Source organism: Hyperolius riggenbachi, chromosome 8 (assembly GCF_040937935.1).
Source record: "Hyperolius riggenbachi isolate aHypRig1 chromosome 8, aHypRig1.pri, whole genome shotgun sequence".
Classification (NCBI taxonomy): domain Eukaryota; kingdom Metazoa; phylum Chordata; class Amphibia; order Anura; family Hyperoliidae; genus Hyperolius; species Hyperolius riggenbachi.
Genome location: NC_090653.1, coordinates 9,399,235 through 9,414,647, shown reverse-complemented (window position 1 = coordinate 9,414,647; position 15,413 = coordinate 9,399,235). Strand labels below are relative to the sequence as shown.

Sequence of the window (15,413 nt, the reverse complement as noted above, 5' to 3'; positions counted from 1 at the left end):
GTAAAACATTCAGATATGCAAATAACAGTTTCTCTCCAGTACAGCACTCAGTACGCCTCTGGAAGGGTCAGTGAATGAGCGAAGCAGCACAGGACCCCTTACGCCTGCAGTAGCACAGACTAACTGGTTTTTGTCCTGCAGGGCTTGCGTCTGCACAGTGTGGCTCATTCACATACGGGAACGCAGCCGCAAACTTTCATAGGGATCCGGCGAGAAGCTGTGGTCGGAAGGACGGCGGAGAGCTCTGGGGGATCCACAGCTTCCTTCTGCTGAGTTAAGTACTGTATATACTCGCATATAAGCCGACCCGTATATAAGCCGAGGTACCCAGTTTTCACTCATAAACCAGAAAAAGTGATTGACTCACGTATAAGCCCCCTTCAGGATGATACAGCTGTGTCTCAAGAAGCCACTAGGTGGCGTCATAGGTATGAGACACAGCGATTGCACGCTCCGCTCCACAAGCCAGGGGACACAGCAGGTAGTCATGAGCAGCACACTCTGCACACCATGTTGCAGGGGATGGGGGGGGGGGGGGGGGCACAGACACAGCAGGGAGCCAGCTGGCAAGATTAGGATCACTAATGCATGATCCTTACACTCCTCTGCCAGTAACAAAATCTGCACAACCATCCATTCTGTTCCACTGACTCGCATATAAGCCGATGGGGTAGCTTTTCAGCACATTTTTTGTGCTGAATAATTAGGCTTATATGTGAGTAAATAAGGTATCTGTTTTTTTTCCTCCATTTTAAACTTACAGGTTTGCTTTAAAGGAAACCTGAAATTCTGAAAAAAACAACAAAAAAAAGCAAAACATACCTGTGGCTTCCTCCAGCCCATTCAGGCTAATTGGTCTCTGGCCATCCTCCTCCGCTGCCTGGATCCTCCACTAGGCAGCCCAGTAAATCCTCCACTCAAGTGGGGGGAGGGGGGTACTGTGCATACGCGGCAGTAATACAGCGCAGGTGCAGAACGAACCCAGCCACGGGGAAGTGCATGCGGCCGGACTGCACCTGGCTAAATTATCGGGCTGCCAAACGGAGGATCCAGGCGGCCTGGGAGGATTGGTGAGGAACCAGCATAGAGGGGGCTGGAGGAATCCCCAGGTATCAGCGTCTCAGGTACCCTTTAATAATGGCCCCCGAGCAGCAGCTTTATAGTGACTGTACACAGAATGTATTATTATAAGCCGTGTACGCACCTGATGGCAGGCGTTCTTATACAGATGATCCACCAGCAGCCACACCTCCTTCGGGATTTTCAGGGGTTTCTCCGCCGCGTCATCTCCATCCTCCGGCAACATATGCAGAACGGCTTTCTCCTGAGGATGACATATCAGGAAGTGTGAGGACTGTGAGGTAACATGAGTAACAGATGAGGGCTGGAGTGGGCGGAGCTCTGGACAAGCTGCTCTATTCATAGGATTAACAGGTGACGGCTTTAGAGGGCGGAGCTCAGGACAAGCTGCTCTATTCATGAATAACAGATGAGGGCTGGAGGGGGCGGAGCTCTGGACAAGCCACTCCATTCATGAGTAACAGATGAGGGCTGGAGTGGGCGGAGTTCTGGACAAGCTGCTCTATTCATGGGAGTAACTGGTGACGGCTGGAGAGGGCGGAGCTCTGGACAAGCCTCTCTATTCATGAGTAACAAATGAGGGCTGGAGTGGGCGGAGCTCTGGACAAGCTGCTCTATTCATGAGTAACAGATGAGGGCTGGAGTGGGCAGAGATCTGGAAAAGCTGCGCTATTCATAGGAGTAATAGGTGACGGCTGAAGGGGCGGAGCTCTGAGCCTCCATATCCCTCTCAGGTCAGGTGCACTTTAAAGCGGACCTGAACTCATAACTTCCTCTCTGATCTAAAAGATAAGCAACATCATAATATTTACAGAAAAAAACATTTGTTGCAGCCCACAGAACTCCTGCAATAAATCTGCAGTGTGTCCACTTCCTGCTTTCATAGAAGCAGACAAAGAGTTAGTATCCTGTGTTTACAAATTAGCTGAGGCTGCCGAGATTCCTGTGCTGGCACAGCTGAGAGCTCAAATTACAATTGTGATTACTTGCAGTTAAGGATAATTAGACAGGCTCTTCACTCGAAACATAAACAGGGTGGATGAATCTTTGTTTTCCTTGTGTCCCAAGCATGAGTTCAGGTCCACTTTAAAAGCTGCTCTCAGGAGACTAGCAAAGCACCTCAAAGCCAAATATTCATAGTGATCTACAAAGGCCTGTGTGCACAAGACTCTGACAACTGCAGAATGAATGGAGAAGCCATGCCTGGACAGAAGAGTTACCCTGGACCGCGGGGGTGGGATCAGGGAAAAGGGGTGGGGCAGGACGGGGAAAAGGGGTTGGGCAGGAGAGGGGTGGGAGCGGCAGAAAGAGGGGTGGGAGCGGCAGAAAGAGGGGTGGGGCAGCAGAGGGGTGGGGCAGAAGGAGAAGAGGGGTGGGGCAGGAGAAGCGTGGGAGCGAGAGAAGAGGGTGGAGCAGGAGAAGAAGGAGCGGGAGAAGAGGGGTGGGGCAGGAGAGGGGGAAAGAGGGGTTGGGCAGGAGAGGGGTGGGGCAGGAGCGGTGGAAAGAGGGGTGGGGCAAGGGAGGGGGAAGAGGGGTGTTACAGGAGACCACTTGTTTATAAAAACTGGTACAATGTGAAAGTGCGACACATACAAACTCTCACTGACTTTCAATGTACGTTTTTATCTGTAGGTTATAACATACAACAACCCAAGTAGCCAAACGTGACTACCGAGAAGGGACTTTGGCCCAAACTTTTTCTTTATCTGAAAAGCACTAAAAACATCTGTCTCTTTCTAATGCCACCTGTGCTCCTGTTCTGGATTCACACTTCCTGCCATGTGACACGAAACAGGAAGTAAGGAAGACACTCTAATAAGCACAAAAACGGTAGGTGAAAAGAGAAAAAACCTTTTTTTTTTATGCAAGAAAAACCATATATTACAAAATATACTTCATAATTGTTTGCAGTACTAAGTACCGTAACTAACTGGAGGAACTGGCCAGTTTTGTTAGTAGAAAAGCTTCTTGCTTAAAGGAATACTATCGATGTATGCATTTATTTTTAAATGCTGTATGTTGTAGCACACATTAGGACAAGTACTAGGAGCAATTTGATTCCTCACACAGCTGTTCCTCTCAGCTGTAAAATCCTCCGTCAGTTTTGGCCGTCAGTGTTTGATACAAATGTATCTATATGCTGAGGGCTCCCAGAGGGCTAAGCCCATGTCTGCACAGGGGAGTTGCTATCAACTCCTCAGTTTATAGTTTAATTATCACCTTGCTGAAAGAATCTTATTGATATGGTGGTAAGGGGTTAAAGATTCTAGCAATGTGTGTTTATTATCTTTGCTTCTCTTGACTGATAAAGATACTAATAATGCTAATTGTAGACAGTGGTCTGCCCCTCTCAGCAGCTTGTAAAGTGGATGCAGCCTGGAGTGAATCTCCTCAAGCAGGCAGCCAGTCTGAGTGTAAACACAGACTAGTGTTATAGCGAGTTATATTCCAGCAATATTCCAGCTCATTTAGTTACCTGTTACCACCTCAGATCAGCCTATTTCTCCTCATGTCTGCTGATTGCTGTGAGTGACACTGAAATATATTTGTGAGCTGTGTGACAGAGTAACCAAGCAGCTCAGGGTGACCCAAACTACTATGAGCTGTGTGAGAAATGAATTTTTAAGCAGGGATAGCAAGAGAGAGACCTGGGTGAATAAATAAAGTGCCCCTAGCACTAGTGGTAATGTGTACACTAATATACAGTATTAAAAAAAAAAGTCGTTTCAATCGATAGTACTCCTTTAAAGGGATACTGTAGGGGGGTCGGGGGAAAATGAGTTGAAGTTACCCGGGACTTCTAATGGTCCCCCTCAGACGTCCTGTGCCCACGCAACCACTCACCGATGCTCCGGCCCCGCCTCCGGTTCACTTCTGGAATTTCAGACTTTAAAGTCAGAAAACCACTGCGCCTGCGTTGCCGTGTCTTCGCTCCCGCTGATGTCACCAGGAGCGTACTGCGCAGGCCCAGTATGGTCTGTGTCTGCGCGGTACACTCCTGATGACATCAGGGGAAGCGAGGACATGGCAACGCAGGCACAGTGGTTTCCTGACTTTAAAGTCTGAAATTCCAGAAGTGAACCGGAGGCGGGGCCGGAGCATCGGTGAGTTGCTGCGCGGGCACAGGACGTCTGAGGGGGACCATTAGAAGCCCCGGGTAACTTCAACTCATTTTCCCCCGACCCCCCTACAGTATCCCTTTAAGAGAGACTGAGACTAAGTCACTTAAAAAACTTGATTTTCCTTGTTATTTACCTTCAGGCTCAACACACACCATACAATCTTGGTTGTTCAATCTTACCACTTTCATGTAGCATAAAGGTGCGTACTGCACGACAGCAGCCAACGACAGGTCCGTCAGCACCTCCCGCTGGGCGGGTTTTCAGCAGACCGTAGTGTGTGTGTACGCACTGTCGGCGGACTGATAAGGCTGTTCCTGAACGATCCGCCAGCGGGAGGTGCCGACGGAACCCATCGTTGGCTGCTGTTGTGCGTGTGTTTGTGAAGCTGCCGCCGCCCCCCTGCATATATTACCTGATCCGGCTGGCGCGAGTCCCGGTCTCCACTGTCTTCTTCTCCGTGCTCGGCTCCAGCTTCACTTCCTGTCCGGGGAAATTTAAACAGTAGAGGGCGCACTACTGTGTAAACTTCCTGTCCGGACAGGAAGAAGTGAAGCCTCCTGGAAACCAGCGGAGAAGGAGCAGCGGTGACAGCGGGGACAAGCGCCGGCGGAGCAGGTAATGTATTGCCGCTAGCGTCGGTTGTCGGACATTTGCTATCGACGCACTCCCGACCTGCCGGCGATCGAGTGAAATCTTCCGCATGGACGGAACGACGGGAACGATCGATTTTGGACGGAAATCGATAGTTCGGCCAGCGTTTGCTCAACGATTTTACAGCAGATTCGATCACAGTGATCTAATCTACTGTATAGCGGCGAGAAAATCGTTAGGCGTATGGGCCCCTATAGATTTGGTAAATCTGTACAACCAAGATTGTATGGTGTGTGTTTGAGCATAAGCAATATGTGCAGTGCTAAAATGCCGCATTCCCGCGGCCGAACGAGTGTTTTATAACCCCCAAATCCCGCGGCAAAAACTGGGGAGCGCTTCCTGGTAGAGGCAGGGCTTTGTGCAGTAGCTCTGCCTCTACTGTAGTCAATCTCCGCTGATCACCGCCTCTCCCCGCCCCTCTCAGTCTTATCTCACTGAGAGGGGCGGGGAGAGGCGGAGATCTGCAGTGCATTGACGCGAATGGAGGCAGAGCTACAGTACAAAGCTCTGCCTCCCCGGGCAGCAAAATGCACGACTTTGAAAGTTGTGTATTTTTGCCCCAGGATTTGGGGGTTATAACACCTTTTTCTGCGGTGGGAATATGGTGTTTTAGCACTGCACATATTGCTTAAAGGGGATCTTTCGCGAAAAAAGTAGGCAGTTAAAAAATGTGACAGATGACAGGTTTTGGGCCAGTCCATCTTTTTAATAAGGGGGATTCTCAGGGATTTCTTTGTTTTCAACAGCATTTCCTGAACAACAGTTTAACTGCCAAAATAGCAAGATACCAGCCGGCCTCCCTAATCACTTGCACACTATTATGTCAGTTAGATTTTGCAACTGTTGTTCAGGAAATGCTGTTGAAAACAAAGAAAGCCCTGAGAATCCCCCTTAAAAAGATGGACTGGCCCAAAACCTGTCATCTGTCACATTTTTTAACTGCCTACTTTTTTCGCGAAAGAACCCCTTTAAGGTAAATAACAGGGAAAATCAAGTTTTTAAAGTGGCTTCAATGTCTCTACCTCGAATGTGTCTACCTGATCCGGGGGAGCTGAGCGGATCAGGTGGCCGCAAGAACCGCCGCACCTGTGGGCCACACTGGCCCACTTCTCACTTTGGTGATCTATAGGTCCCAATGATGCACGGATAGACTGTATGTCTCTCATAGCGTGCAAGGAGGCGGGGGATCGGCAGGGGGCGTGGCCAGGGAGAGAGAGCTGCCCACTGGCAGCTCAGGAAACCCTGCAGGGACGCCCCTGGCAGGAGTTTTGAACAGGGAATCCCTCTCCTTTTGTTTACCTCCGAGATAGCGTCAAATATTGTCGCTAATCTTGGGGGGCTATAGCAGTGAGGGGACGGACAGAGAACGGCGGTGTGGGGACACAGAGACATGTCATGAGGCAGAGAACGTCTCTGTGTCCCATCTGCCCGCCTCGGTTCTCTTTAAGACAACTGCAAGATAGAAAGAGCTAATTTATTTAGCTTCAATATAACTGGAATTTGTTTAAAAAAATGTCCAACCACTGATGGGAACACGTTGAAAATAAGCGACCCCAGACGTTTAGTGACGGGTGAATGATGTCCGCACACATTTGACTCCACCGACGAGTCTCTCAATCGGATCGTTGCCAGAAGCGCAAAAATGAGGACCCCAAAGTGGGAAATTCGTGGCATGTGAGTATTCTGAATGAATCGGTCATTTGCCAGCATGCGATACAAACAATTAGCACAGAATATCGTCTGAACCGATCTGCCAGGCCGGATCATCTACATCAGTCTTTTTTAAAGAGACTCTGTAACAAAAATTTCAGCCTTATTTCTTCTATCCTATAAGTTCCTATACCTGTTCTAATGTGGTCTGGATTACTGCAGCCTTTCCTAGTTGCACAGTGGCTGTATTATCTCTGTTATATGATCTAATCTTCTTTCCTTTGACGGCTTTGTCGGTCTCAGCTCAGACACTCAGGCTGCTCTGCTTGTGATAGGATAGAAGCTATACACACCCTCTCCACGCCCCCTTCAGGCTCCGTATGAGTCACAGACTGAGCTCCTCTCAGCCTATCACATGCCATGTCTTTTGTTTGTAAACACTGCCTAAAACTGGCAATTACCAGGATTACAGCAGGGAGTGGCAGAAACAGCACGGAGGGGCCCAGGAGAACATAGAAAATAGAATGGTATGCTTTTTATTGTAAGACTTTTAGAGTACGGGTTCTCTTTAAACTTTTCACCCTGGAGGAATCCTTCAAATCATTTTTGGATCTCGGGGAACTCCTGAAAAAGCACCCCTGTTCATGTTCCTCCTCTATTACAGTAACCTGTGGTAGTGGTTCTTCCTCACCATCTGGCCTCACCATCATACTGCTTTTACTACTGCCCTCCTCATTATTCTGACCCCCAATATAGCCCTTCTTTCTACAGAGAAGCCAAGGGGGTACTTTTTCACACCGCCAACTGAGGCCAATCTCACCGGAGGGAGAACCGCCAGGGAACCCCTGCCATGTCCTCAAGGAACCCTGGTTGAGAAACCCTGGTCTACGTGGACGATAATCACTCTCTTATAACGTCTTGGGGACACTTTTTTTCAGCAGTTCTTTGGCAACCCATTGTTTATCATCATTTCTTCCCGCCGATCGCGCTGGTGTTTGAACGGAGCTAATCGTCACTTCCTGTCTGTGTGCCCTGCGGGTCGGTCTCTCTCACGTCCTCATCCTTGCGGGGAGATCTTTCTGAAGACACAGATGGCAATAAAAACCTTGATCTACATAAAACAGATTCAAGAAAAAGTTTTGGCCAGAGTTGAGAAGTTTGACTCCAGTTTTTATAAAGGCGTCCCCTGGATGACAGCACAGCACACTACACCACGCTACAGACACCAGGGAGAAAGGACACAAAGTCAGGAATATAACCCAGGTCAAAGGGGAATGTTACCTTCTCTGAGAAATTGTCTTCTCCCTGCAGGCACAGGAGGCGGAAGAGGAGAGAGAAGAGACAGATCACTGAGAGGGAAGGAGGAGAACAGAGAGTTCCGCAGAAAGGAGGGAAAAACAAACGACCAAAGAACAATAACAAGCATCCCGATTTAGAGGAAAAGCTTCTCTCTCTCTCTAAAGGACACCTGCAGTGAGAGGGATATGTTAAAGTGTAACTGTCGGGCACAAAATCAAAAATCAATTCTTTATTTTTATCTGGTAAACAAGTAATAAGGATGCTAACCAGGCAATCCAAAAGTTAACATCACTACTACTTTTCTTGTTTATAAATGATCATTCCCCATTGTACCTGACTCTTACTTGGTACGTTGCCGCATAAAGGAAGTTGCAGTGCATGCTGGGTTGTCCTTTTTTGCTTCTGTGCATTAGTTAAGTCTGAGGGGAAATAAAGAAGCAAAAAAAGACAACCCAGCATGTCCTGCAACTTCCTTTATGCGGCAACGTACCAAATAAGAGTCAGGTAAACTGGGGAATGATCATTTATAAACAAGAAAAGTAATAGAGATTTTAACTTTTGGATTGCCTGGTTAGCATCCTTATTACTTTTTTACCAGATAAAAATAAAGAATTGATTTTTGATTTTTTGCCCGACAGTTACACTTTAAACAATACCAGTTTCCTGGCAGCCCTGCTGCTCTATTTGGCTGCAGTAATGTCTGAACCACACCAGAAACAAGCATGCAGCTAGTCTTGTCAGATCTGACAGTAATGCCAGAAACACCTGATCTGCTGCATGCTTGTTCTGGGGCTATGGCTAAAAGCACTAGAGGCAAAGGATCCGCAAGACAGCCAGGCAATGTGCATGGTTTAAAATTATATAAATATGACCTCGGTTGAGGTGTCCTTTAGGCCTGGAACCCACTAAAAAGCCCAAAGCGCTATCCGTAGCGATTTGTGGTAGCGTTTTGCAAGCGATTTCGGGAGCCATTTTCCTGCTCCTATTCATTAGAATAGAAATGCTCCCAAAATGCTGCATGTCCAGCGACTGCGATTTCTCTAATCGCTCCAGTGGAATCTGTCTCATCCACTTACATTGGCAGAGCATTTAGGGAAATCGCTAGCAATTTCCCTAAATGCTAAAAAAGCGTTTCCCTAAACGCTAAACCCCCCCCCCCCCAAAAAAAAAAAACGCTCTAATGGGTTCCAGGCTTCAAAGTGGTACTAAAATGTAAAAAATGTAAATCTCAAAAACACTGTATTGTGTTAAAGTAATATCTATAAGATCCTGCCTGACGATCATTTTTTTTCTTCAAGTGTAGAAAACATTTTACTTGGAACACATTACCTGACCTAAAGTGTAGATGACATTTTTTGTCACATGACTTGTGTCCGGAGCTGCAACTAATCTCTGCGTGTCGGAGGCCAGCCAGGGCCACTGTGAGCAGCGCTTGCAATCACGCTCATGATTTACGTAGCATTTTGTAAAGTGAATTCTGGCGTAATTTGTATTGCGATTGGAAGCGGTGAACAATCTACTGCCAGTGATTGTACAACGTTTCCAAATTAGCAATTTTCTTTTAACCCTGTGAAAAATAGCGTTTAAACTACCTGCTGGGTCTCCGGAGGTCCATGTCTGCCCGCGTCTGGCGCCCCGCCCCCTTGCACAAAAGGTAATCACCACTTCTTTATATCCAGATTCCAGAAGGCGGCAAGCACAGACCTCGAAAGGTAGTTAAAACTTTATTTAAAAGACCACTATTGCGAAAAAAAAGTAGGTCGTTAAAATCTGACAGAGCGGACAGGTTTTGGGCCAGTCCATCTCCCCATGGGGGATTCTCAGGGATTTTAATAGCATTTCCTGAACAGCAGTTTAACTGTCAAAATATTAAGATAACAGCCAGCCTCCCTACTCATTTGCACACTATAGACTTTGCAACTGCTGGTCAGGAAATGCTGTTGAAAACAAAGAAAACCCTGAGAATCCCCCATAAGGAGATGGACTGGCCCAAAACCTGTCAGTTCTTTCAGATTTGAACTGCCTACATTTTTCACGATAGTGGTCCTTTAGCGCAGGAAAATCGCCCAGAAAGTTGCTTCTTTACATTAGAGCGTAATCACTCCAAAAAAGCTGCACGACCCCCGATTACGATTTGGCCAAATTGCAATCGCTCCTGTGGAATCACCTCTGTATACTTACATTGGTGGCCCCGGCCTTATTCTGCAAACCGCTGCAGTCACCTCGTACAGAAGACAGAGGATAGAGCTTCTCCCTCTCCCTGACCATCATCAGCTTCCTGTCTAAGAGCTACTGTTAGAAGCAGGGCTGTGGAGTAGGTACTAAAAGCACCCAACTCAAACTCCGACTCCTCAGTTTATGAAACCACGACTCCGACTCCAGGTACCCAAAATTGCTCCGACTCCGACTCCACAGCCCTACTAAACAGACCCGACTGCGTGGCTATCGCTGGCCCAAACCCGCCATCAGCCACAGACGACCAGCACAGACGTGGCAATCTCTTATCAGCCTCTAGATATGCTGGGTACACACAATGTAATTTCCTGCCCAATCAACGGGTGATCAGACGGGAACTTGCATTGTGTGTGCATGTCCAAAGTGCACCCAATCGATAAAGCAATCGATATTCCAATTATAAGTAACCAAAATCGATCACTTTATCAATCAGGAGCCGATTGGACATGTCAGAAATAATTGCCTGATTCCCGTGAATCGGGCAGGAAATTGCATCGTGTGTATTAGGCATTAGACCACACTAGTCTCAGCAGATGTGTGTGGTGTCCCCATTTAGCTGCTTGCTGGATCTGTTTGCTCCCTCCGCCCCAGTTTGGGTGTAAAGCTGCTCCATTTCAATAATCAGAGCTGTTTCTCAGCCCAGCAAACCCTACCCACATCTAGGCAGCAGCAGCCAGTGATGTCACATTGTGGGAGTGTCACTTACAGTTCCAGTGCGAGCCTCCAGCAGGCTGAATAGCAGTCAAAGGACAGTAGTGAAGGCCTCCGGAGGGGACAGCCAAGTGACACGGTTGTCCCCTGTACAGCGCTGCCTTAGATCACAGCGTTGTACGTAGTAAATAGAGGGCGATCGCCGCTGGGACACTGAAAGCGGAGCGGAGCCAGCCCCAGGACTTTACGCCGATCGGGGTAAGCGGTCCTGCGGCTGCCCCCGTGGTCCCGCCCATTCGGCATGAAGCGGTCCTTGAGTAGTTGAAGGGAACCTGAACCTAGTAAAATTATTTAAAATAAGTACATTATATACCTGACAGAGAAAATTACATACTTACACCAGTTTGTGTCAGAAGCTCACCCTTTTCTAACAGTGATCCCTTACAGTTCTGACAAGATTTTGGCAGAACTGAAATATATCAGTTGCTGTCAGTTATAACTGAAAGGACAACTGATGTGCAAGGTAATATCCATGTATCACTATGGCTCAAGTTGGCGATATTACAGTTTAACAGTGTGCTGACCAGGAAGCTGTTAGGGGGTTTATGGACATTTTTAAAATTGAGGACGGAGAATTCCCTTGATCACAGTCGACAAACAGGACGCAGGAGAGGAGAGAGAGATTGAGGAGTAGACTACAGGAGGTAAGTATGTCCTGTGTATGTTTATTTTGACTTTCCTCAGTTGAGGTTTGCTTTAATAAATAATGGTCTCACCAGGTCGATGAGTCTGGTGACGGGGATCTCTCGGATGGGCCTCTTCATTCGGCACAGGGCCTCCAGGGACGTGCCGAACGCGCTGACCAGGTAACTCCCGGTGACGGTCAGGAAGTAATCTTTGCCTCGGTCCAGGTGAAGGACTAAGATGTCCTCGATGGTGTCCTGCCCCGAATTCAGCAGCGTGACGGAGTCCTTACTGACGTACACCTCCAGGCTGATCTCCACCGACTCGTCTGTGGACAGGAAGTGTTCAGAGAGTGAATCCTGGGAATTATGGGTAGGAGGAGCAGGATACAGACAGCTTCTAAAATAAGATAATACATCTACATCTCAGAGCTAGCAGTCCTAGCAAGAGTCCTCGTCACCCTTATAATTATGACATACAAGACATTTAGCTGCAGAAAAGATAAAGGTGGTCACACACAATACATTTTTGACTCGGCTACAATATATCTCGTCCTCTGTGACTTCATCTAAGCCACGAGGACGTAGATATACGTCTTGTAGCAGAAGTACAGCTGTGCACGGTTGGGCATTGCTCCAGTGCAAACCTCCGGCACTATCTGATGCAGAATTAATTGGTGAAAGGGAATATACGATCCCTGAGCCAATAAGAATACTTTTATTTTCTTAGTTCATAGTGAAAAATACCCACTGTAGCATTATTTCAGAATCAAATATCCTCACCATGAATTGTGACAGTAACATAATCTAAGTTTTGTGATAAACTATAGAAATAGCCAAACAAAATGTGTATTTATTATCTACAGAAAAACTTTTTAAAATGGAATTGGTAAAACTTAGAAATAATGTGTTTTTTCAATTTGTTTTCCCATTAAAATGCATAGAAAACAAAATTGTTTTATGGAAAAAAAATGCCTTACTATGACAGCCTGGTTTCTCTTGAAAGAAACAATAGATGTATCATTTAGATGTTATAAGTAGGAATAAAGATATTGCTGATGAAGTAGAGACAAAGCTAAAACATAGAGCGGCAGGGCCTGGCTGTAGCTGCCCCATCTGCATCTTACGTCAGTAATAAGGGGGATCGGTACTCACTGGGCTCCAGGTACCCCTCGCATGGCTCCGCCCTCAGCCAGGGCATGCAGTACTGAGTGTTGTTCAGCTTGGGGATGAAGGAGAAGTCACAGGTCACCTGACACCTATGCAGGGCGGAGCACTGGGTGTGGCAGGCCGTGGCTGTGATCGGACACATGCTGGGCGGGGCCCTGGGAGTGGCAGGCCTGGCAGTAGCCAGCGTCTTACGTCAGTAATAAGGGGGATCGGTACTCACTGGGCTTCAGGTAGCCCTCGCATGGCTCCGCTCTCAGCCAGGGCTTGCAGTACTGCGTGTTTAGCTTGGGGATAAAGAAGTGACAGGTCACCTAACACATATGCTGGGCGGGGCACTGGGTGTGGCAGGGCGTGGCTGTGACCGGACACATGCTGGGCGGGGCCCGGGGAGTGGCAGGCCTGAAGGTAGCTGCCCCGCCCGCATCTTATGTCAGTGATAAGGGGGGATCGGTACTCACTGGGCTCCAGGTACCCCTCGCATGGCTCAGCCCTCAGCCAAGGCTTGCAGTACTGCGTGTCGTTCAGCTTGGGGATGAAGGAGAAGTGACAGGTCACCTGACCGTCATTCTGGATGTGAAACTTCTCGATCTGCAGCTGCCGGAAGCGAACCCGCTCAAACTTGAACTGTGGGGAGAAAAGACAAACAACAGATTAAACCTGTAGCTAGCTACAGACTTCCTCCTCCCCCGCTGCACCCCAATATAACACAACTGAGTGTTCTCCAGTTCCACAAATATCCACAGATACTGGGCACCCCTTGAAGCTGGAGTTTCTGCCTGGGCCTCACTGGGCTCCGGAGGAGAAAGCTGGTTTGGGAAGGATCCAGGGGTCTGAACTTGTGGGGGTCAGCTGGATAGTGTACTAGTAAGGCTGTACGTAATACAGTAAGGAGTTGTTGGGCAAGGCTCCCTAATGATCCTGGTCGCCCATGGAGTGCGCCTTAAATAGACGCAGCCCTGAAGCGCTTTGAGTCTGTCTGGAGAAAAGCACAATATAAATGTTCTGTGTCTTGTACTAATGTGTGGGTAGAGTAGGGAGCCTTTTGAACTGAGGAAACCTCAACGCTGGTGTAAGGGTCTAGCACAGAATGCTTTGCATGCAGTCCATTTCGGAAGTAAATATCCTCCATGTGTACAACCAGCAATCTAGTTGTTTTATCATTACTAGAGTTGTGGTTTGTTGCGAGTGTTATGAGTGGAAAGAGTTGATGATTGATTCCATGCACTCCCCTCAGCACCTAATTTCCCATTTATTCCTGGACCTTTTAAAGTATTTGATGTAACAGCCATTGTGGCCTGGCTGCAGGCTGTAGCCAGTTTGTTGCCCCCTGGAGATCATAGACTGGTTAATGAACAAGCATGTGTTCCCTAGAGTGGTAGAGCCAGAAAGGCCTCAGCGTGAATCCCAGGTTCATGAGAATGAAATGTTTCCTTTCTTGCTGACTGGTGTGAGTAGAGTAGGGACCCTTCCTACAGAGGAAACCTCAGCGCTGGTGAAAGGGTTTAGTACAGAATGCTTTGCACGCAATACATTTTGGAAACAAATATTCTCAGTTAGTACACTCAAATCTAACTTGCATTTAAGATGTTTTTTATCATTACTAGAGTTTCAGCTTGTTGTGAGTGTCTGAGTGCAGAGGATTGGTGTTTGTATGCAACTACCCTCAGCTTTGAAGCAAAGAAAAACCGAAGATTTTGGCGCAGCCATAGGCCGCAATAGTAATTACGGCTAAAGCGGCGCTCAGACAGTAATTTGGGCGCCGTCAAAAGACGGAGGCCAATTTAAAAAAAAAACAAAAAAAAAAAAACAGCGTAATTTGACCGCCAGCAGCAACTGGCAGCCAAATTACATCTTAAGGCTAGTACACACTAGCAATTTTGATTGACCAATGATTGCTCAATTTTACCACCTCCATGTAGTATGAGGGCCAAACAGATTTTCAATTCTATGCAGATTATATAGGTAAATGGTCATACTACATGGAGGTGGTAAAATTGAGCAATCATTGGTCAATCAAAATTGCTAGTGTGTACTAGCCTTTACTCTCCGAGTCCACGGCAGCCCGGAACGGGATTAGTAATGAACGCCGCTGGGACTTTTGCAGGAGCAGGGTGAGCAGTTCTTCATATCCACCCTGTGCCAAAATGTTGCAACAGCTTAATTATATTAACACCTACATACACAATGCAAGCAAGCTAAAACTATTAGTATCTCTAGGAGTTGGTCTGGATTCCCCAGCGTTGGGCACATGCAGCGGTAGAGGTGTGTAAGGAGGTGACATCACACAGCTCTCTGCAGTAAGGTGAGAAATTAGCAGTTTTGTTTAATTGTCTATTTGAGAAAGTTTTGAAATAGTTTTTCAGTAGTTTCCCCCCTACATTTCCATCTATATTTATTGCATGCTGCAGTCACTAGCTGTGTCCAGCAGGTGGCGAGCCACACCAGGAAAAGCAGCTGACAGAACAGCTCAGTCAGTCTCAACAAATATGTGACAAGTAACCTGTAGTGTGGGCGGAGCCATGACTCCTCGCTGGCCACAAAAACGTCAGCAGCCTTATGGGGGAGCTCCGACCTGCAGGGCGCTCTACAGCAGGACTATACAGGAGCACTGGAGAGAGACTCACTCTCAGGAGATCTCAGTGTGGTTCACAGGAAAGTACTGCCTTCAGTGGGGCTACACATTAGAGCAGCCTTTCTCAACCTTTCTACCCTGGAGGAACCCTGCAAGTAACTTTTTGATCCCAAGGAACCCCTGCAAACAACGTTTTGACCTCAAGGAACCCCTGCAGTTATTTTGCAGGAGGCACGGTCTTTAAAAATCTGTGTGGCTGTTTATTTCACTACCGCCTATTACACTGACACTCATTATACT

The 15,413-nt window shown here is 47.5% G+C and overlaps 1 protein-coding gene across 3 annotated transcripts in view; it reads right to left on the bottom strand.

Moving 5' to 3' along the window:
• The window catches only part of OCRL (OCRL inositol polyphosphate-5-phosphatase), a 136,262-nt gene that overhangs the window by 12,142 nt on the left and 108,707 nt on the right, over positions 1 to 15,413 (bottom strand). For 2 of the 3 annotated variants that reach the window (XM_068249990.1, XM_068249992.1), the window contains 4 exons: positions 13,000 to 13,165; positions 11,465 to 11,700; positions 7,785 to 7,808; positions 1,205 to 1,324 (listed from right to left, as the gene is read on the bottom strand). In XM_068249990.1, coding sequence (XP_068106091.1) covers positions 1,205 to 1,324; positions 7,785 to 7,808; positions 11,465 to 11,700; positions 13,000 to 13,165 — 546 coding nt within the window. The remainder of the gene's footprint in view (positions 1 to 1,204; positions 1,325 to 7,784; positions 7,809 to 11,464; positions 11,701 to 12,999; positions 13,166 to 15,413) is intronic. The other variant, XM_068249991.1, reaches the window with a different exon arrangement.